The sequence below is a fragment of the Tasmannia lanceolata genome, unplaced genomic scaffold (assembly GCF_043159265.1).
Source record: "Tasmannia lanceolata isolate RefF3 unplaced genomic scaffold, GAP_Taslan_0.1 ptg000003l, whole genome shotgun sequence".
In the NCBI taxonomy this organism is placed as follows: domain Eukaryota; kingdom Viridiplantae; phylum Streptophyta; class Magnoliopsida; order Canellales; family Winteraceae; genus Tasmannia; species Tasmannia lanceolata.
In genome coordinates, this window is record NW_027518680.1 from 59,751,398 (window position 1) to 59,775,057 (window position 23,660).

At 37.9% G+C, this 23,660-nt stretch overlaps 1 protein-coding gene across 2 annotated transcripts; it reads left to right on the plus strand.

Annotated features, from left to right (window-relative positions):
* Nucleotides 1–486: 486 nt before the first annotated feature.
* LOC143857340 (Amino acid kinase family protein) lies at nucleotides 487–16,618 on the plus strand. 2 transcript variants are annotated; one of them, XM_077367777.1, is made up of 12 exons: nucleotides 487–645; nucleotides 4,891–5,118; nucleotides 5,738–5,835; nucleotides 6,973–7,015; nucleotides 10,203–10,264; nucleotides 10,803–10,859; nucleotides 12,762–12,797; nucleotides 12,939–13,016; nucleotides 13,398–13,464; nucleotides 13,669–13,725; nucleotides 16,121–16,224; nucleotides 16,315–16,618. In XM_077367777.1, the coding sequence occupies exons 1-12, from the start codon at nucleotides 579–581 to the stop codon at nucleotides 16,408–16,410; spliced, it is 993 nt and encodes a 330-aa protein (XP_077223892.1). In that variant the 5' UTR covers nucleotides 487–578; the 3' UTR covers nucleotides 16,411–16,618. The 2 variants fall into 2 exon arrangements, with proteins under 2 accessions (XP_077223892.1, XP_077223887.1); XM_077367772.1 differs by having other exon boundaries at nucleotides 489–635.
* Nucleotides 16,619–23,660: the final 7,042 nt, after the last annotated feature.

Below are 23,660 nucleotides of genomic sequence, written 5' to 3' on the forward strand. Positions count from 1 at the left end.
ACCGAAACGAAATGGGTACGAAACCGAAATTTCGGGAATTTTGGCGAAATAAATACTTAATTTTGATTATTTTATTACTTTACCAAATTTCGACCGAAATTTCAGCTGAAAAAACCGGTATTTTGTGGGCCAGTACCCAATTTTGGCCGAAATTTCGGTTTATGGAAACACCGAAATTTCGGCCGAAATCAAAATTTAAAACCTCGCTTATAACTACACTTTTACACTAGAGGGGGCTGTCCCAAATAGAAAAAGGGGGAGAATGTATCATTTTCCGTACATTTATTACAATAGCCTCTATAGGGCGTAGAATTGCGCACAGGGAGCGGATTTTGGTACATCGCCCATCCACAGCGAGCCTCACAGATAAATGGTCTGGATCATTGAACAATTGGGCCCCACAGATAAACGGATTCGATCATTGACCAATTGTCCAATTGGGCCCCACTCATACTGCTCTCCTCATATTTTGGTAAACTTATATATTCACCTCATTTTCTTCCCTACGCCACCCTGCTCTATCGTATTTATGCCAACTGTTCTTCCCCACGCCTCCATTTCAGAGCAAAAATCGCGGGATGGAGGAGGAGAATCCCAACAAACTTCCCGCCCTAAACTCGCCTCTTCGTTGCATCGTAAAACTCGGTCCATAATCTCTCTCTCTCTCTCTCTCTCTCTCTCTCTCTCTCTCTCTCTCTCTCTCTCTCTATATATATATATATATATATATATATATATATATATATATGTTTTACAGAATCTTCCATTTTCTAACATTGCTATTTGGGTTTTCTGATTTGGGTAGGAGTGGCTTTATCCCTAAATCTAATGCTCTTGAATTGAATTTGGGGAGTTTTTTTTTTTTGTTGTTGTTGTAAGTCTGACACATTGAATCTCTGAGTTATCAGTCTTGATGACTGGCAAGTCAGTAGGGGCTAAAGATCTGATGGATAGATTGTTAATAATCGCTCACATGAATTTTCAAATGGATGCTTTAAGGGCCCACCTTAATGCCTTCCATCAGTCCTAGGGCTTTTAGCGTATTGGGTAGTGCCTAATATTTGGTATCAGAGCCAAACATTAATGTGCAAATTGATGATTTCAGAATATCTAGAATTGTTACTGTAGAATCCCACATCGGAAGCAGAGAGAAAGTTCCTGGGCTATATATTTGCGGACCCCTCTTTCCACCTGTAGACACATTTTAAAATCGGGGAGGGTTGCGACCTAGAGTCGGATAATATCTGCACGATGTGACCGGAGCGTGACATAATGGTATCAGAGCCGTACCTCCTAGTACGGTGTGCCAGCGAGGAGAGACTTTGGGCCCTAACGGGGGTGGATTTTAGAATCCCACATTGGAAGCAGAGAGAAAGTTCCTGGGCTATATATTTGGACCCCTTTTCCATCTGTAGATGCGTTTTATAACCGGGGAGGGTTGGGACCTAGAGTCGGACAATATCTGCATGATGTGACCGGGGCGTGACAATTACAATCCTAAGTGCTTGAAGGGCCTAGTTTAACACCTTCCATCAGTCCTAGGGCTTTTGGCATGTTTGTTAGATGCCTAACATCTGGTATCAGAGCCAACGCCACTTCTCATGTTAGGGTCATGGAAGGGGTGGCTTGTGAAAAAGGCTACCTGAGCAACTAGAGTGAAAGCTGTCACATAGTGGGGCCCGGGAGACAAGTCATGGAAGGGGCGACCTGTGAAAAGGGCTACCTGACCAACCAAAGTGAAAACTGGGAGAACGGGGCTTCCAAGGACATTGGCTGTGGATCATGTCGGAATGTTAGGAATTAGGATCCTAAGTGGTTTAGGGGTCTGGCCTAATGCATTCCATCAGTCCCGCGGCTTTTGCCGTATTGGTTAGGGAGTTAACAAGAATGCATTCCATCAGTCCTGCGGCTTTTGCCGTATTGGTCAGGGAGTTGACAAGAATGCATTCCATCAGTGACTTTGCTGCTCTTGTTGAACTTTAGTTTGATGACTTTGATCTAACAGGGGGAGGGGGGCAAACGAAACATCATGGGTCTTTTCGGTGCAAACATAATCCTTACAAGTTACAAACTGATCATTAATTATGTCTACTAAAGGAATACTGATAAAATGATAGGTTTTAGAAGCCTGTTCAGAGACTCCTACCACAATTTTATTAATAATTATCCCTAAGCTATTGACATCACTAGTAAAAATGTGGTCATTGCCCTCTTTCCACAATCCATATAGTGGATGTGAATCCGATATTATACGACATTCCTTTTTATGAAAAAGTTCTATGTTGTGGTCTCCTGCTTCCAGCTTGGGAGTCCTAGACTCCTTGCTCTTTGATATCAAAATACTTATTCTTGGTCGTTAATTTGATGTCAAAATACTTCTTCTTGGTTGTTAATTTTGATTCATCCTTGTTTATTGTCAATTCCCAAATCCTCTCATCCTAGGATAAGGGAGAAATTTATCTTTCCTGTCTAGGGGTTCAGTCACACATTTTAAATTTCCTCTTCAATGAACCTGGACCCTTCATATCAAGTTGCTTTCTCAAACTAAAGGAATTTGACATTCCCATCTCGATGCTTGCTAAAGTCTTGAGGGGTCAACTTGCTTCTTTGAGGGTCAATTTCTGCTATTGATTTGCTAAATTTCTCAAAGCACATCTCCGTGATTTCTTAAGTCCATAAATATTCTTCTTTCACCTGCATGCCTTCCCTTTCTCCCTTGATAAAAAAGGCTGTATCCATATAACACCACCACCAACCCCCCCCCCCCCACACACACAGACACGTGGACTAATTAGTGTAGACACCACTTAAACATGAATGCTGCTAAACACTGCGTGAAGCTACAAGTAGATCAAAGCACTGTTTAAAGTTTAAACACTCCTTGAGTCAATCATCGGCTCACCCGCGTCAACTCCTTTTTACCTTGTCCAAGTTCTTGTACAGGTCCAATTTTTCCTTGCCAAGTCAATCGAAACTCCTATGACACGCCTGAGTTAACGAAAAGTTGACAGTGCCAATCTTTGATTTGCTGAGCCGACTCCGTTTTACCTTTGGTTGAGTTCCGTTCTCTGAGTTTTCAAACACTGGATCAATTACAAGTTGAAAGTGAGTTGGAAATTGTTGACATGATCATCCTGCGAATCCTAACTGTGCTGCCAAGAATTTATAGCTCCTTATGGTCCAAAGAACTGGGCCATAAGTCCTGATGTCACTACAAGGTTATTTAATGCGCAAAGATTAACTTCAAATTAGACATTATCTGAATCACCAAAAATACATCTCGTGTCTCATGTTGCCTATGTGAAGAAGGTTTGCTCTTAGATATTGGTGCAATTCAAGCACTTGAAAACAAAGAAGCCAAATGAATACAAATTCAGAAGTTCTAGGAATGACTTCCTGATTTTTAAGTACCCTTTGTGAAGAAGGCTTTTCTCTGGTATTGGTGCAATTAGAACAGCTGAAAATGAAGAAGCTCCATTGATACAATTTCAGAAGCTCTAAGGATGACTTTCTAACTTTTAACCTTTTTGGATAAGGCCTTCCTGATGAGTGACTTCTTAATCTTAGATTTTTACGTTACTGGGTTAAGACTTTAGTAGCTTATATATATATATATATATATATATATGAGAAAACGGTTCCTACACATATGTGTAGAGAGTTCTCTACACACTAGCTTAAAATACAGTGGGGGCCCACATTGTGTGGGTGATCCATGCCATCCATTTTAAAGGCCCTCACATAGATAGGGTGTCTACAAAAAATCAGATCCATAGGATCATCCCAACCCTACGATTTGTGGAGGTAAAATGGATGTCTTTAAACCTTCACAAATTAATCCAATTTTTACCTCCACAGTTCGAATGGTTAGGATGATCCTCTGGATCTGATTTTTTGTGGACACCCTATCTATGTGAGGGCCTTAAAAATGAATGGTTTGGATCACCCAAATAATGTGGCCCCCACTGTATTTTAAGCTAGTGTGTAGATAACTTATCTACACATGTGTGTAGGAACCGTTCTCTCTCTCTCTCTCTCTCTCTCTCTCTCTCTCTCTCTCTCTCTCTCTCTATATATATATATATATATATATATATATATATATATATATATATATATATATGAGAAAACTGTTCGTGAGCTTAAGCGCACCAACAGTTCTCTCTCTCTCTCTCTCTCTCTCTCTCTCTCTCTCTCTCTCTCTATATATATATATATATATATATATATATATATATATATATATATATATATATATATATATATATGAGAAAAGGGTTTCTGCGCTCGAGCACAGATTAGCTTATGAGCCCTCGAGCACAGAAACAGGAGGGGGGGGGGGGGGGGGGGGGGGTGATCCTAAGCATTCATTTGTAAGGCCCCATCATGGATGGGGTGCATACCAAAAATCAGCTCCATTGGATCACCATAGGGCGTCCATTTGTGGGGCCAAAAATTGACTGATACTGTTTGTCCACTGTTTGTCCACTGTCTGCCCATTTTTTAGGCCCACAAATGGACACCCTAAGGTGATCGAATGGAGCTGATTTTTGGTGGACACCCTATCCATGAAAGGGCCCATCAAATGAATGCTTTGAATCCCGCCAAAAAATGTGCCCCCCCCACCCCCCTCCTGTTTCTGTGCTCGAGCGCAGATAAGCTTATCTGCGCTCTAGCGCAGAAACCCTTTCCTCTCTGTTTATTTGGCTCTAACTGTTTATCTTACATTTATCTTATCAATATTGTTGTTAGATTACATTTTAGTTCTCTAAAATTGTAGTGTTATGTATTATCTTCAAAGAAGTTACATGGCACAAGCGACCATTAAAACACAAAACAAAAAGAATTCTTTGGATTTCTCATGTTGACTCTGTTGCTGTTTCTTTTCAGGTGGCGCTGCAATTACTTGCAAACATGAAATAGAGAAGATAGATGAAGAAAACCTCGGAGCAGTTTCCTCTCACTTGAGACAGGCAATGGTGATGTCAAACTCATCTCCAAAGGTTGTTGGAATGGATTGGAGCAAGCGACCTGGGTCTTCGGAAATGTCTACTATCGATGACTTTGGAGATCATACAACATTAAATTGGAGTAACTTAATCGTTGTTCATGGAGCAGGTTTATTGAATTTCTTTCTTCTTCTTTTTTTGTGTTTCTTCTTGTTTTGAATCTAATGCTTGTTATATGGTGGATCATTGGAGTTTATGATGATACCAGTTACTGTGCACGGACTTGGAAGGATAATTTTGTGATTCTATTCTCATTTTTGTGTGTAATTTCTGCGATTTCATGATGAGAACTCTCATCTTTGCATCCCAGTAAATTCAGAAAGGTCTTTCTTACAGTGCAGCTTTATCCTAAAGTTGTTGTGCCTGTAGTAGTATCTTTCTAGTTAATGATAGACATTGGACTAGATATTTTGGCTCTGAGTTGCATTTACTAAAGTTTAGCCAGATAAGAATGAGAATATCTGATATATATATATATATATATATATATATATATCTTATCTGTGCGTGCGCTTTGAGTTTGAATGAAGGCTAGTAGTTCTCAAGTCTTGAAATTGTAGAATTGCACGTTTTAGTGTGAGAGCTTGAATCATGCTAGTTAACACAAGGAGGTAAACTCCCCAAAGTGTTTTCTGATAAAGAGATTGCCTATTAGAAGTGATCGCAATAGCTCAATTCTTGTACTTTTTAATTGCTGGGTTAGTTAATGTGCTCCTTGTTGGTTGTAGGGTCATTCGGGCACTTTCAGGCGAGCAGGTCTGGGGTCCATAGAGGAGGGTTGCACCTGCCACTTGTAAAGGCTGGCTTTGTGGCTACACGAATATCTGTAAGATAGAACAATCTTGACTTCCCAAAGGCGTCATGATTATCTGCTTGTTGATTCTATTAGGCCGTCTTTTCGTGTTGTTTAGAATTAGGCAATGGAAATAAAATTCCATGGAAAATAAATAAATCCCTAATTCTAAATAACATGGAAAATAAAAGCCCTAAAAACTAAAAACATGGAAATGTAAATCCTAGAAACTAAATACCATGGAAATAAATCCCTAAAAGTCTTAATGGACAAATATGTCACTTATTGGGCTTACAATCTGCATCATGTTGACATGCATTTTGTTCAAGCGTGTTGCTTCTGAGGAGACATGTTTGCCTTTTGTGAAGACCGGAGATCAACGTCCAGACTAGAGTGTATCCTGTGCAAGTTGGGCATGATCAGTATCTATGATCAGCTTGGGCGTTGATATATTTCAATTAAAAAAATAAGTAAATGATGGGGACCATTACTTATGGACATGATACTTTTAATTATATATTATTTGCGTCTTATATATAAAAAACACAAGGGAGTCATGGGGTTTAACTTTGAAACCCGCAAAGTCTTTTCCTTCCTCTCCTTTCTTCATGGTCATTTCTTGATTTTTTAAAGGATTAAATCCCAACTTTTGGTGTGGAATTGTTTTGTGTTGAGGTAAGTTTTTAGGGGATTTTTGCAAGCTTTATTTCAAGACTGGAAATATGGTAGTGATTCGAATTGAGTTATGCACATTTTTGCCCTCTCTACTGCCATTTCTCAACTTTTAGCCTTCTGTAGTGGTTGATATTTTGCTCAGTAGATGTAACATGACGGAAATATCAAAATTGTGTTTCTGAGATTCTTATTTTATTCGGTATTGGTACTTTTTGTATTGGGCATTAGTACACTTGTAGATTAATTCCAGCTGGTAGTCCTCTTCATAATTTTTACAAGGCAACTATTTTTGCTCATTATCTTCCTATTAGTTAGACAGTCAATGAGTCCATTTTGTCTCTCTGATGTTCTTATTTGAAGAGTACTTTGTTGCAGCTCTCTCTCTCTCTCTCTCTCTCTCTCTCTCTCTCTCTCTCTCTCTCTCTCTCTCTCCACCTATAGTGTTTGTTTTCCATATGTTTTTATGCAATCTGATTCCTATTTCGACTATTTCAGGTGACATCACTCAATCTTGAAATCGTGAGAGCACTCGCCAGAGGTATGAAATTTGTTATATTTTTCTACTATTTCTTGTTACTTATAAAGTTCAAGTTCAGCCTCTCGAGATTTATAATTCTGTCATTGTTTTTGACGTGCTCTATTTATTTTCATTTATAACAAGGATTCCATATCATAGTAAACATAACCCAAACCAACCCCGTTGAACAAGTATGAGTATACTAAGGCGCTTGAAAGAACCATGTCGAAGGATCTTGGATAGAAACATGCAAGAGTTTAGTAGGTAAAGTAATGCCTCAGACGGCGAAAGATTCATCGTATGCAGATTCTTCTGAGCCATACTAGGAATTCAAGTATCCACTGGAAAGGAAACTTCTCTAAAATGACCTATATGCGGAAGGGGCCGAGTTATTTATGTGAGATGGACCCAGAAAGGATGGAGGGAGAGGGTCCATTATAATCCAGAAACATTTCATGTATATATTTCTTAGGAACGTGAAATCAAAGTAGTGATAAAGTAGCTGGGCAGTGCACAATTCACACTCTTGAAAACAATTTCCTAAACATTCTTATTTTTAAGTCATTTTTTTTGTCATAGAACGTAAGACATGTATAATTTTATCATAAAATATATGCATAATAACAGTTGCATGTATTTTATTATTGGTTCTACCTATACTATTTGGGCCTGCCAAGTTGCTCTTGGATAGTCTTAAATTCCTAATTTCTGAACACCTCAAATTAACATTGTCAAATCACTATACCCAAATCTATTTTTCGTAAGTAGAGTTGAGCCTTTACCTCTATTGGAAGAAGCTCTGACCTCAAGAATTTATTTTAGAACTGAAAGTTATAGAATGTTTCAATACTTACACATTTTCGATTAGCAAACTTTAGATTAAAAATCATAAAAATGTAGATTCATGGGATAGAAAGTTAGTATTTAAAAACCATATTGGTTTCCTGTAAAATATTAACGGTTTTTCCTAATCCTAGGGAAGGAGTTGTTTGATCTTCTTAGGAAACCTTTGGAAATGAGTATGCACAATTTAGAGATGAATCGAAGAGATTTGGATCGAGTGGAGGGCCACATGGTGAGGTTTGAACATATTTGGAGATTAGTAGATTGCGATGCTGATCACCTGGCTAGATTCAGGGGGATAGGCTCCATTTAGAGTTCTTTGATTCCCCTTGAGGCGGTTTTGTATTTTGTTTTCTTTTCCTTGCTTCTTTGCGGGTTGTATGCTGACTATCTCGATCACTGGGGTTTCCCCTTTGTTTTCTTCCTTTAATAAAATTAATGTTACCATTCAAGAAAAAGAAGAAGGCACAATGACTAGAAAGACGTTCATTGAACCATTATCATGGTGCGATGCATATCATATATTTATTGCCCATGTCTTGTTTTTTCTACACTTCGTTCAATTCTTATTTGTAAACTCCATATCATACAAAATATTTGAACAGCCTAATACTCTAAACAATACTCAGGAATTTACCATGTCTTCTATTATTATGAGCCCAATCGATCATTCCATGTCAAGGAGCTATCTCTAGATGAGTCACAAACTTTAATATAAAATAAATAAATAATTTTAAATAACGACGCTGGGTCAATTATGACTTGTTTTTTTTATTTGGGTGAGTCATGGGTTTCAATTCATATCGGGTGCGGTGACTGATCACCTTTGATTTTCTTTTTCTTTTTTGGTTACATTGTCTTAAAATATATTGATGCGCACAGCTGCCATCACTGATTCCTATTCACTTTTATTTTTAATGGGTCTTTACATATTCTATTGAAAACATCTTTGTTTTGATAATTTCTATATAATTCATAATGTTTTTGGTCGGGTGGTGAGCTTGTTCGGATTTTCCTGTCTATTTGTCTAGCAATTTTTATATCTAGTACTTGAACTAGAGTATAGAACCACATGAATAACTTAATGAACGAGCAGTATAAGTATGCAATGCAATAACATGAGTTACGGAATGTGACATAGATGCAAGCTAAGATAAGAAAACAATCAAGAGGAAAATGCAAGGTGCTGATTTGAGGGCAAGAAATACCCACATTCTGCCCAAAGGGTTATGGGAGAGAAAGACAATAGTTTTCTTTTTATAACTTAAATAATGATCTCTCATGCATGCCCAACGATATATGTTTTACGCAGCCAATGCAGCCAATGAAATGAATCTCTGCCCTTGATTAGATCTAATCTAACCTACCAAACTTAGAAGACAATGGACTGAGATACCCCCTAAGTAGAAACTTAAAAGGGTGGCCCAGTGCACGAGGCTCCCGCCATTGCGGGGTCTAGCGAGGGCTAGATGTACGCAGCCTTAGCCCTGCTTTGCAGAGAGGCTGTTTCCGTGACTCGAACCCGCGACCACCATGTCACAATGGAGCAACCTTACCGTTGCGCCAAGGCTCGCCCTCTAAGTAGAAACTTAAAAGAAATAAAATAAAAACTAACTTATATGGGATTCCCCTTCTTCTAACTTGCACACCAGCTATTTGTGAAAATGCTCTGAAAATGCATCTGGAACCCCATACACCATCCATCCTTAGTGTTCTCCAACCCAACCAGTGATGCCTCTCCTTTTCACCCCAACTTTTCTGGCTCTTCTGCCATCACGACTCCATGTCATCATCCCGTGCTGTCATCAGTTCTGCCCAGAACCAACTGATGAAGTCCTTTCACTCACTAGGGTGCATGGTTTTAAATTTCGGCTGAAATCCAAAAAATTTCGGCAGGGACAGAAATTTAAAACCAAAACTGAAATTTCGGCCGAAATTATAAGATTTCCACCGAAAATTCCACTGAAACCGAAATTGCCACCGAAATTTCGTTTTCGGCTGAGGCCGAAACCGAAACCGAAATTTCAAACCTTGCTAGGGTGTCAGGTCACAATCCAATTCAAAGAGTAGGAGGGATCGAAAATCTTGCGTTCAACATCAGGAGTGCTATGGATTCAATAGGGAGATTGTTGCACATCATTTCCCTGATCATCCAAATATCCCTATTATAAATATTACATTCTTACGGACATTTTATGGTATATATTTTGGTTATGCTTTGGGTCATCCTCAGATTATTCAAGTGCTTATCTATTCATAAAAGAAATTCTTATGATGATTCACATACCCTACTCTTTATTTTGAAGGTAAATGGGAAACATAATGCAGTCACTCCTCCCTAATAAAGTTTTTCATTATCTTGCAGAAGGAATCCCGTCTGTTGGAATGTCACCATTTGCGTGTGGATGGTCAACTCGTGAAAGAAATGTAAGAAACATCAGAGAACCTGGAAACGAGTAGATTGCAAATTTCAAAGCTTGTTGCCTTGTTGGCTATATTACAGGGGAACATGGTTTTAAAATTTCCATATCAGACATTCGTCAACAGGATTACTAGGGAAAAAATGTTAATTTGTGCTTTCTTTTTTTTGTTTTCCTGATATTATTTATATATTTATTATATATCTTTGATGTATTACTATTTATTTAGGTTGTTCTTAACTCCTTATCTAAGCTATTATTTTTAATTATACTATTTTTTCAATATTATCTTGCCATGCCTGACACCTTGTGTCAATGTCTACATGGCTAAATGGCTTAAACATGATAATGTAATAACTGTATTGGTCTTCTGGCCGTAAATAATTTTACATTTCTTGTTGTATCTTCCAACCCATTTGTGTTACCTTTCATTCAATCTTTACCCTGTGTGAATATGTTCAAAGGGGAGTGTTATGTTTACAGCTTACAATTGATTCTGTGTAGTAATAACTGAACCTAGGAACTAATACTGTGTATTTTCACAGATAGCTTCTGCTGATATTTCTCAGGTGACTGAGGCAATCAACTCTGGTTTTGTTCCTGTAAGTTTGACTCTTTACACATGAAATGAGTGCTCTGAGTGCATGCCATTATGTATTGTTAGTCCTTTCAGTTCATTTGCACTCACTTCAATTTGAATTGCCATGTTAATGTATGGTTTGATAACTTGTTGGTGGTACAGGTTACATAAGTGCTACATTTTCTTTCATCTATATCGATGTTGTTTTTCAAAAAAAATATCAATGTTGTTTTAAGTTAAAAAAAATCTAGCTGTAGACAGTACCGTTTCTACCACTTCCTGCATTACTAATCCATTTGTTGGTGGATTACCAAGACCGTTGTGGTGGCACAACAGTCTTGGGATTAAGTCCTCCATAATGAGGGAGCTTGGCTTTCAGTTTCCTTAACCATTAGCTTGCATGGCATGAGAAAGAAAATGAGGCATACTATCGCACTAATAGGATTAGAGCTACTTTGGAAAGTTTACATCCTGCCTCGACTCGAGATGATACAATTCTCCATACAGGGATCTGAACCATTTCTTGTTGGGTGGTCCTTTTAAGAGGCACTTGAGCAATCCATGGTGAATCTTTGCTTGCTTCTTTTGACTGGTTCTGATTTGCTTATGTATCTTTTAACATCTGCGTGCATGGTCTCAACTCTTTTGGCTTTGAGTAAACTGGTTCTGAGTAAACTGACTCTGAGTAAACTGGCTAAAAAAAAAGAATGTCAGAGCCAACCTGCTGAGAGCCGGTTTACTCAGTCACTTTAAATGAAAGAATGTCTGCAGACCCAACACTGAAACGACTTTCTTACCTTAAATTAAATTAAATATTGATTGTAATTATAGTATTGCATGCTTTGATGTATAGAATCCATAAAATGGTTGTGGGTCCATTTGGTACACATGCATAGCCTTCATGAAATGGTATGTCGGCATGCAACTGAGAAGCAGATACTTTTGACAAGACCAATTCAGATCCAGTCATCAATCGAATATATAATTACAATCTTCCAATCTCTTCGAATCTCGTCGTCTACAATTCAAGAAGAGGCCAGTGTACTTACTACAAGGAGAGTACATGAGTATCAGGTTCTTTAAGTTTTGTTGGACAGTCGTTTGTCTACTGAAATGGCTTCTCTTCACATTAGTTGTTGCAAAGTGAGAGTGGGTAGTGCATGGATTCTTCTTAATAGGCGAAGTACCCATGTCAGATTCAAATACTTTAGGATTCACTACGACACTTCTAGATCTCTTTAATCTCTTTTTACTAAAGACTACACCAAATTTACAATTATCTCATGTTTTGAGTTTTATCTATTAATAGTAAGTTTTTTACTAAAGACTACAACAAATTTACATTTATCTCATGTTTTGAGTTTTATCTATTAATAGTAAGTTTTTTATATGGAAATAAATCATTATATTTACTTAACCTACCAAAATTCACAATATATAACCATATTATCATGTAAAAGAATTAAAATTACCAGAATATCTTTATTGAGGTTAGCCAAATCTAATACTCAGTACCTGTGTCGTATTATGCCACTCATGTGTCGTATCCGTACCCATGCAACATAACTGGGTAGATGTGACATCATTTACACTTGCAGTCATATTACAGTCAAGACATGTTAATAATTGTTGCTAAATCTCTTTTAGAAGTAACCCTGGAACTGATAATTGTTAGCATCCATTTAGTAGGACACATTTTTATCACTAAAAGTTCTAGCAGACGTGATTTTTTTTAATTTTAAATATTACATTCTCCTGAGCTGAAAGGAAATGCAAATATCAATTGGGATATCGTTTCTGAAGTTGCTGCTGCATGTTAAATTAGCTTGTTATATTTTGTTGTAATTCTTAGTTATTTTGTTGACCTTAGAAAGTTATCAGCATAGAAACAGCGAGCCATCTTGACAGCTATTTGCTCTTCTAGGTTTTGCATGGGGATGCAGTGCTTGACAATTTACAGGTTTGGTCTCTTTGAGTAAATACTGTCAATTTCTTTTTTCTTTTTCTTTTTTTCCAAAATGAAAGATGCACTCAATACAATAAGATGAAACTGGCATATTTTCTATATATTACTTACAGTAGAACCACTTTAATTGACCAGGGCTGCACCATATTGAGTGGCGATGTGATTATACGTCATCTTGCTGAGATTTTAGTCCCTGAATATGTTGTCTTCCTTGTATCCACCTTATCTATGATCACATATATTCAGTTGATGCTAATTTGATGGTATTCCCATCATGTACTTGAAACTCAATTTTTCTGAGCCTTTATGTTAAATATACATCCTTTACTTAGTACATAGTCTAAAGTCTCTTAACAAATGTTCGAAAATTTGCCATTCATCTCAGAACACAGTTGAGTCAACTTTGTTTGACCAAGTCCTGTGATAAACTTGGTCGATTTCGAGTTTTAAATTGTGTTGGCTCATTCCAACTCAGAAATCATGACCTATTTCAAGTGCAAGTTCTTTAACATTTGTTTATACTACACACCCTCTTTTACTGAAGGGTTTAGAAGAACAATGTTCACATGCTTTCCTATATATTGAGCAATGAAGACAGATGTTTTTGGAGTATATGACCGCCCTCCAACAGATCCTAATGCTGTACTTCTGAGGGAGATCGGTGAGCATTCATAATATAGGAATGGAGCTCTGCTTTGTTCTTGAAGTTTTGGGCACACCCCCTTCCAGTTTTTCACCATACCAATTGAACTGGGTTAAAAGTCCAAGAAGTAGTTGCTCTCAGGCCCTTGTTTTGGTTTTACTTTTACCTGATAATTCCCTTTCAGTCAAATGGTACTGCAGAACTGATTTTCAGCTATAACAGCTGTAGATGAAGATGGAAGCTGGTCTATCGTGAAACCACAACACATGAAGAAACAAGGTTTGTACTGCCATATTTCATTTTGAACTAGGATTAATATCATATTCAAGTGAACATAACCATAACTGTCTTTGCTTCTATTCATTCTATTTGCTTATGACTTCGATTTAATGAAATTGGTTGAATATAGATGACTTGCCACAAGGCCCACAACATGTACCATATAGTTAGGATTTTTTTTAAAGAAAAATATGCTTATTGGAAGTTTAAGAGTGATTTTCACCCTTTATTTGATTTAGGTTGGGTAGTGTTAGTCTCACTTGTTGTCAAAATTCTCGGGTTTTCTCCTTCCAAACCCACCCAAATAACTGCGAAAGGAGTAAGCATCCAAAGTTTACGACCCTTCACCCTCAAGTGCCTAGCCTAGTAACCTGCCAATAGGTCTTTAAAGGAATGGGGAAAGACCCAATGTATACCAAAAAGCTTAAGGATCTACTGGCACGTCTCTTTAACAAAGTCACAATGGATAAAAATATGTTTGGACATCTCGTCATCCTTCAAGCAAAGGCTGCCTTGATTTGCCAACTGAAAACTCTTCATTTTCAGCAAGTCTACAGTGTTGATCTTTTGGTGCACCACCATCCAACAAAAGCCTTGAATATTAGTTGTGGTGGAAGATTATCACATTTTCATCCGCTGAGAAGACAGATGCTCCCCTTTCACCTATAAATGGAAGAAAGAGCAGACCATGAATGTCCCATCGGTATTCGGATTCCAAATCCTCAAATCTGAAATGATAGTAGAAACATACTCATTTTCTAGGAGCTCCAATTAAGTGGCAAAAGATTCAATCTCTTCGCCTTTGTGGTAGCCCCTAAAGCACCACCACCACTACGCAACCCTACCCTCTCTCTCTCTCTCTCTCTCTCAAAATAATCCCCACACAAGTCCCTTTCTCAGTAGCTAAACTACGTGGATGGGTAGTGTTGGTCTCACTAACTTAAATCCAATCCCCTCTCCCTTTTCAACCTAAAACTCGCTCTCAACATCACAGACTGGTTTCTCTTAATTTCCAATAAGTTCAGTCTTAGCTCCAATTAAGTGGCAAAAGATTCAATCTCTTCGCCTTTGTGGTAGCCCCTAAAGCACCTCCACCACTACGCAACCCTACCCTCTCTCTCTCTCAAAATAATCCCCACACAAGTCCCTTTCTCAGTAGCTAAACTACGTGGATGGGTAGTGTTGGTCTCACTAACTTAAATCCAATCCCCTCTCCCTTTTCAACCTAAAACTCGCTCTCAACTTTACAGACTGGTTTCTCTTAATTTCCAATAAGTTCAGTCGGAGGCATGGCGGTCTGTTTGTGAAGTTGAGAGTGATTTTTTCACCCATTGTTGGATTTAAGTTAGGAAGGGTGAGGGGATTAGATTTTGAGATGATGTGTGGTTGGCTGGAGGATACCCTTTTATAGAGTATTCAGGGAAACCAAAGGCAATCTTTGTTTGGAGCATTACGAGAAAGGAGTTCAAAGGCTATTCCGTTCAAGACTTTTATTGGAAGTGGTCGTAAATTATTTTGGATAGTGGTGGAAGGTATTAAAGAAAGCTCGGTGGAAACCACCCGGTCTAACTTTCTCAACTTGAATGTTGATGGTGTGTCGTTGGTAACCCGGCCTCGGCTGTCACCGAGGGATGTTAGAGATTAGTTTGCTGATGTTACTGTTGCTCGTTCTGATCCGATCTGAAGGAAAGATTCTAATGAGGCTGAAGCAATGGCACTGCTCGCCAGGCTTAGGCTGTACCCTAGCGTGCTCAATGGCACACTTGAAAGTGGAAGGGGATTCAAGGAATGTTATTTCATGGGTGATAAGGTAGTCGGGTGGCCCATCGAGACTTGCTGGAATCATGAATGATAATCTGTATAATCCTCCACATTCCCCGTAGCGCAAATGAAATGGCAGATCTACTTGCAAGCGGGGATGGGGGGAGTCCTATATTTGAGTGGCAATCCCTGTCCCTTGTGTAAGTTTCCTTCTGTTTTCTATATTGTGTTGTGTTATAATATATGATTACAGTTAAAAAAACAGTTGAGGCAGTATTAATGATGAGGTGGTGTTCCATCACGAGTTAAAAACTCGAAAAATCTAGACTTGCATACGAAACTTGGCACAGTACTAGATCCTTTTTTTTTGGGTTAAGGTTCTTGCTATTTTCCGATTTTTTTAGCAGTATTTTGAGTACTTGATCTACTATCTCAAGTTGGTTTCAGGTGTTTTTCAAGTGATAAAATTTCTTAGTAGTACATAATTGTCATCTTATTAGCCTTCCTCCCACCAAATGTCTTCTTTTCTCATATGCTGGCTGAAAAATTTAATACCAAACCAAGCCGATTCCAATAGAGCTTCCTAGTCAAACCATCAATGATTCACTCAATTCTCAATGGTTGTGATTTACAGTGGAAATCACAGTCGCAGCGCATGACACAACTGGAGGCATGGTTACCAAAATATCAGAAGCTGCAGCTATAGCAAAACTTGGAATCAATGTCTACATTGTAAAGGTAAAAAAATTCGGACATCTCTGAAGCGGGTTCATATTTTTTCTTTTATTGTTATTTTTTAGAAAGATATAAATATTTTCTTCAATACAGGCCGGCACAAATCATTCTTTGAGAGCCCTGAAGGGAGAAGTGAAGGGTGAGATTCCTGATGACTGGCTTGGAACTTTCATTCGATCCTCAAAGTAGATCCAGTGACCACCTTTTGACATTTCCAAAGACGGGTATGATTTGTCTATCATCTGTAAGGTAGATTTTCTGAACTGGTTCGAGATTCCAGTGATTATGCGACTGTGTGTTCCAAACTAATTTCTAGTGCAATAAATTTCTTTGTTTGAGAAAGACAGATGCAAGATCATCCAAAATACGATACAGATTCTTTTTCTGGCTTTTTAAAGATGCATTTTGAGTGTATGCATGCATTCTGTGGCTGTGCATGAGATGATTGCTATTGCCTCAGCACATAATATTTCTTTGGGGAATGCTAAACTGAAGGTTGCCTTTGCCAAAATCAGCCACAAGGGCAGCCCCCATTACCCATTGGATCCCCATCATCAAAATGCATTCATTCTTCCATTACTTCTGCATTTTCAGTGCTATTATAAATGCACTCTGATGACTTGGATCCAATGGGGGCTGCCTCGCTGCTGGTTTTTGCAATGGCGTCCTTCACTTTAGCATTCCTCCTTTTCTTTCCAAAAAACATAGAGGCAACATCTCTCTCATAAAAACCCAGCTTGGACAGTAGGTTGCTTACATAAACCTACCCAGAGATATCTGGCTTTCAGGGTTTTAAAGCAGGTTTCGGTTGAAAAGGGCTGAGAATGAAGGAGGGTGTTCTTTTGTTTTGCATCTTCCTTTGTATTCAATACTATAAAGAGGCTTATGAGAGACTATAAAGAGGCTTATGTTCTGGTGGAATTTCCCTTCAATTTTTTTCTAAATGCTCCTTTGCTTCATTGGCTTTCACTTACCTTCAAAACAAAAAGAATCCCAATTCAAATAAGAATGTGTGCTCTTTTCTTTCTATTTTTCAACATATCCATCTTATTGTTTAAAACAAAAGGAAACCGTTACTTCTCTCTTTATTCTTTCTTTAGGAAAATGTTATATTCGCCCCTTTTTTCTTAATTGGGCCACCCGGTTGTAGTTTAAAAGGGTTCTCATAAACATGGTTTAAAATTTCGGTTTCGGTAGCCGTTTCGGACCCCACCGAAAACTGAAATTTCGGTGAAATCCAAAATTTAGGTCCGAAATTTGGTAATTAGGTTCGAAATTCCGGACCGAATTTTTGAAATTTCCGACCGAAATTCTGAAATTTTGTTACACTTTTTTTTAAAATAAATAATGCCATTTAATCGAAATGGTGAAAAATGAAATTTCGGAAAATTTCGGTTTCGGTCCCCTCTGAAATTTCGGATTTCGGTCGAAATTTAAAACCATGCTCATAAATACATTCGGAGGATGCTAGCCCATGGAAGAAAAGGTGGCGAATATGTCAATTCCCTTCCTCTATATACCAATGAAAATGACTCATTAGTGAGATCTCATTATAATACAACGAGGCGATCCATTACGACATAGTGGATCCCACTTTTGATTGATCCAAACCATTCATTTGATAGCCCTTGCTGTGGATCTCTTGTAATCCAAACCATTCATTTGTCCTTGAATGTGAACCGCCTCTGATGTTCAGAGACAAAAAAATACATATTATTTGATGTTAGGCTTATTTTATTAATCTGGTTTTTTATCGCGGTTGGGAGATCTAAAGCAAGGCTTGTTAAGTGGACGGTTCAGATCAATCAAACATAGTGCCACATTATATTATAATGAGGTCATTCTCTATGGCTCTGTTCACTTGTTTTCTAGCTGCAGGAAAAGAAAATAAAGGAAAAGAATCTGACGCGAAAAACTGGAAAAGAAAGGAAAAAAAACTGTGAGAAAATTCCTTTTGTGAGAAAATTCTGTTGTTCACTTGGCCGAGAAAGGAAAAGAAAGTATGAAGGCAAAGTGGTTTTCTCAGGAAAGTGATTTTCCCATCCTTTTGGTAAGAAAATTTAGAGGAAAAGTGCAAAAAAGTTGGTTTTCCATGTCATTATTTATATGTTCCACCTGTGTAATTCCGCTTTTCCGAGAAAACAAGTGAACGGCGGAAAATGTCAAATCATGTCCAATCACGAGAAAATTCGGCTTACTTTCTTCTCCTTTCCTTTCTCAAGAAGGCAAGTGAACAGAGCCTATAGAAGCCGCCTTCCTACTCCTATTGTGTGGATGTAAAGTCCAGCATTTTTTCAAAAAGTACCGTAGAGCCTAGTTGATAAGATAATCCAAACCGTTCATCTGTTCGACTACAGTATAAATAGGTTAGACCCGGTAAATCATCTCCACGGGATGATCCTAAACCTCTGATCTGTAGAGGGACTGCACGTTATGGAAACCTCTTTAAGTCGGAGGGTTAGGATCATCCCATGGAGATGATCTACTGGGTACAAGGTTTTTTCCTGACAAAGCAAAAAGATTTAGATATCAATGAGGTTTGGAGAGAGAGAGAGAGAGAGAGAGAGAGATTTATTATTTTTAGGAGTGTAGTAAATGGAGAGATTTTATATGATGTAAGGAATTTAAACGCATCCGAATCCGTTTAAAGCGAATATTATCCGAATCTGTTTCACGCGGATATTATCCGAAACAGTTTATGAGATATGAGGCTCTTAGCAGATGCAAATCTGATAAACGGTATATCCGATCCGTTTAACATCCGAATCCGAGAAGTACATCATTTTTATTTATTATTAATAATATCATTAATATTTATTTTTAGTAATGACACACTATCTTCTTCTTTTTTCTTTTTCTTTTTTTTTTAAGCGGAGTGAATTTTCTTTTTAGAAAAAATGCAATGAAAAAACAACCATAAGTCTTGATCCCAAGTGGCTGAAAACCCCCTAAGTACTTTTGTTGTTCATAAAACAAAGGATACACATTGTTGAATAGTAGGATCTGATGATTCATATATATTTTTTAGTTCATTGGAGATCCAAAGTAAGGCCTATCAAATGAACGGTTTAGATCTCCTAGAGGATGACCCCACGACTAATAAGTGCACCATTCACTTGCAAATAGTGGTGGCCCATCATCATTCTTTTCTTTCTCAAAAGGGTTTTGCAAATTGGGCAATTTGACATGTGGTAAGGAAGGAGAGAGGACCCACCCATTTGATCCAATAGGAAGGAGAGAGGACCATTTCTAGGACTCCAAGATGACTTAAGTGGGCCCCCATTCTAGTTGACAAGAGCAATTCCGGCTAAAGAATGGCTAGGTGGATTGTCACTGTCTGAATCAATGGTAACAGGCTGTTTATGCCCCACATGGTGACATCTATATGCAATCAAGGCCGTTGATCTTGTACAAGATCATGACACTACCTAAATGGTCTCGATCCCAAGGCCGATGAACTTTTGGTCTCCGGTTGAATCAACGGATCAGATCATGAACACGTGGCACAAGAAGAGCCCAATTAGTAGTTGTTAGGAAGAAGCCTCACTAAAGGACCCTTTGATATTGATGGCCATGAAAAAATGAGTGAAAGGGGGTGCCCAAAGGCTCATGTCCCCCACTACCAACTAGGGGATAATGACTCCAACCCAATGATAAAATCTCCATGATTCAGTCTCTCATAATTCTAGGCAATTCTTATTCCCTTGTTTTGGTATTTCCACCCATTATTTTTAAAATTTTCAGTCCTTTGGATGGTTAATAGCCAATGAAAGAAGGGTGGAAATACCAAAATTGACACATTTTTTCCTTCATTTACCTAAGCAATCAACTATAGAAAAGCAAATGCCTTGATTTCTCATAATGGGTGTCATTTTGGAGATAATTATGACCATGTGTGGGCACATAAATTTAGGGTGCATTTGGATTGCAGGAATCAGGCTTGGGATTGGCATCCTATTCCGATTCCACCCAATTCTGGTATTTTGTTTCGAAATGCTGGATTCTATTTTCCGTCCCAAGTGGTGACATTCTGATTCCATTCTATTTGGAAAGGAATTTTTATTGTAATTATTTGAATTAATTTTTTATTTTAATTTTTTCCATTCCTTTTACAGGAGAATCAGAAAAGGAATCAGAATAGGATGTCGATTCAGATTCCTGATCCCGTCAATCCAACCGTAGCCTATAGTGTCCACTTGTAGTGAGAGTGCAAAAAAATAGTGGGGCTCTTATCAGTGGATGATCTAAGCCATTCATAGGTTGGGTCCCAACTTTAATAGGCTGTGCCCTAAAAATCATCATCAGTAGTGGTTTTTATAGGGTTATGATATTTTCACCCCCCTGCAGTACTTGCACACCCCATTATAAAGTGATTTGACATTCAGTTGCCCACTTTTCACATCAAATCAGGTTATAACGGGGTGTGGAGGGTGAAAATATCATCTCCCTTTTTATATAGTCAGATTTCGACCAAAATTTAGGTTTCGGTGAGGACCGAAACGCATCCCGAAACCAAAATTTGAAACCATGCCCATAATTCATCTCCATAGGATGATACTAACCCTCCAATCTATAGAGGTTTCTATAATTTGAAGTCCCTTATCAAATCGGAGGGTTAGGATCATCCTATGGAGATGTCTTACGGCCATTAGATGAATGGTTTGGATCATCCTAAAAAGTGGTCCCTACTGTACTCTCCTTTAATAAAATAGTGGACTTCATGTGGCACATCATATAAGACCTCATAGATTTGATCACGAGGTGAATTAGTTGTATGATGGTAAAGTCACGTGCATGCACGTGAAAGTAAAATATAGATTAGAAAATTGAGATTTGTCATCTTCCCCCTTAGAATTAGGTAATGCCACCCACATCAGTTTGTCTTATATCTGTTAAAAAATGACTAATACCTAATTATGATTCTACTTAGATACTAAATCCTACTTAAAAATTGGTTAATGTCCAATTGTTTATAAAATCTTATTTCTTTTTGAAGAATGGTAAAAAAAAGATTTATTACCCTCCTTCGATGACACTCATTAGGCCCACTCCTAAATGTGCTCTTTTTGTTTTTTATCATGTTTGGCAGCCGATAATTCTTTTTCATGTTAAAATTTGTTTACCTGGTGCTGAGAGGGGGTGGAAGAGATTTGAGAGGACACAAATGAGTAGATTGTGAGAAAAGCCTCAGAAACATGGGAACAAAAAACTCCACTCAAAGTATGATTAATTTTTCCTTTTGTTTTAGCCAAAGTTTTAAATTTCGGTTTCGGGCGAAATTTCGGTCCTCGTCGAAACCGAAATTTTAGCCGAAATTACCAAAAATTTCGGTAATATTAGTTGAAATTTGGTGAAGGAATAAAAAAAATATTATTTTATCAATAATCTTGCCGACATTTCGACCAAAATTTGGTAGATTTTGCCTATTTCGGTTTCGGAACATTTTGGTGTCGGTTCCTACCGAAATCCGAAATTTCAAAATTCGGTCGAAATTTAAAACCATGGTTTTAGCCACTTCTCACTCTCTACTCATTCGTGACCTTGCCTATATTTTTCTAAAAGATAGGCCAATGTGCGAGTATGAAGTATGAATCACCAATTCATTGTTCCTAACCCTATTGTGTATAATTCATGTCAATATATAGCCCTTCAATTTGTGAAGATTTTCATTTTCTTCACTAGTCAACAATTAAGGAGTTTAATTAGGTGTTTATTTGAAAATTACTTTAATTTGTTATCCAATTTCGTTTGGTTGCATCCCTTTCCTAGGAAAGATATGAAGCTGGAATTTTACAATCTTGGATTATAAAATCCTTGGATTACCAATATGAAGGTGGAATTTTACAATTTTCTTCACTAGTCAAAAAAGGAATTGGAATCAACCAAAACCCGACGGAAGTTGCACCCGATTTTATGGAAAATGTTCAACCCGAATTCCTTGGATTTTTTATTTCAGGATTTTATAAGCCAACACCTGGATTTTACAATCCAGGTTTTAGTTAATAAAATCTTTGTTTTAGCTCATAAAATCTAGGACTTTACAATCTTGGATTATAAAATCCTTGTATCCAAACGGTGACCCGAGTTGCACCCCTAATTAGGATACGACTTTTGTATTGTAATTATGCGATTACAAATACCCGGACCAATGTAAAAATAAAAATAAAATACGATATGTCGCATAATTCACAAAATTAAAATTCAATTATTTTAATTTTTTTTTTGTTAAGGGTTGGAAAAGAGAAATAATATATACCTAATATTTATCCCGTTCCTCTTCGGTCTAAACATGTCATTGCTAAAGTAAACTCACGCTAAATAAGCCGTGGAAGTTAGATTACATGGTGTTCAGCCCTATTTTGCAAACTAAACCGAGAGCGGATAAAAGTATTTAGTAAAAAGGAAGTAATATATTCGCCCCTTTTTTTTACTTGGGACAACTCCAATTTTACACCCATTTTTAAGTGCAAAAATGGGTGTTAAATTTGTTTTACGGCTCATTTTACGGCAAAAATATCAAAATGCTATGATTTTCCCTTTATTTTTTTGGACAAAATTAAATATTTTATAAAGTAAAAACTTGGTTTAGACAATACAAAAATCTCCACAAATTGGAGGGTCAGGATTCCCCACTAAAGTTAGGGACAGAGAGGCTGGTAATAGCTAAGATGCGCTGGTCGCGAACTTTGCGTCATCACGCTGAAGCCTGAAGGGCGTCCTTCACAAGAAGGCTTCAACCAAACACTGGGTCCAACAATACGGCTATTACGCCACCGGTGCATACTAGATCTAGCCTACACTTTTTTTGCTAACATACGCTGGGTACATCCTTGTGTAGCATAAAAACAACTCCATAGGATGATCCCAGCCCTCCGATCTATAATGATTTCCATAATATGCAGTTTCTTTATACATCGGAGGGCTAGGATCATCCTGTGGAAATGATATTTTGGGCACAACTTATATACGTTGCGGCCCATCAAATGGATGGTTTGGATCATCCAATGGTGTGGCTATACAGCACTTCTAAAAAGATACTGGACTACACGGGCTTGGTCCATATAAAAATTCTCATTGAAATTATATTGTGCAAGGCCGTGCATGCACGTGCAGCAAAAACCACATTGGGGCACACATTATTTAAGTGATCCAAACCATTCATTTGTTGGGCCCTTACGTAGATAATCTTCTCCGTTGGATGATCCTAACCCTCCGATTTGTGGAGGTTTAAAATGGACACTACGGTATAAAAAAACCAAATCGGATCCGAGGGTTAAGATCATCCTACGGAGAAAAAAGATTTTATGGACCCAACAAATGAATGGTTTGGATCACCCAAACAATGTGGGTCCCACTTTATTCTTGGCCTGCACGTACTGTATAAAATCTCAAATTCTCAAAACTCGAAGCCGACTCCGCCAAACCCCAACTTGCCCATT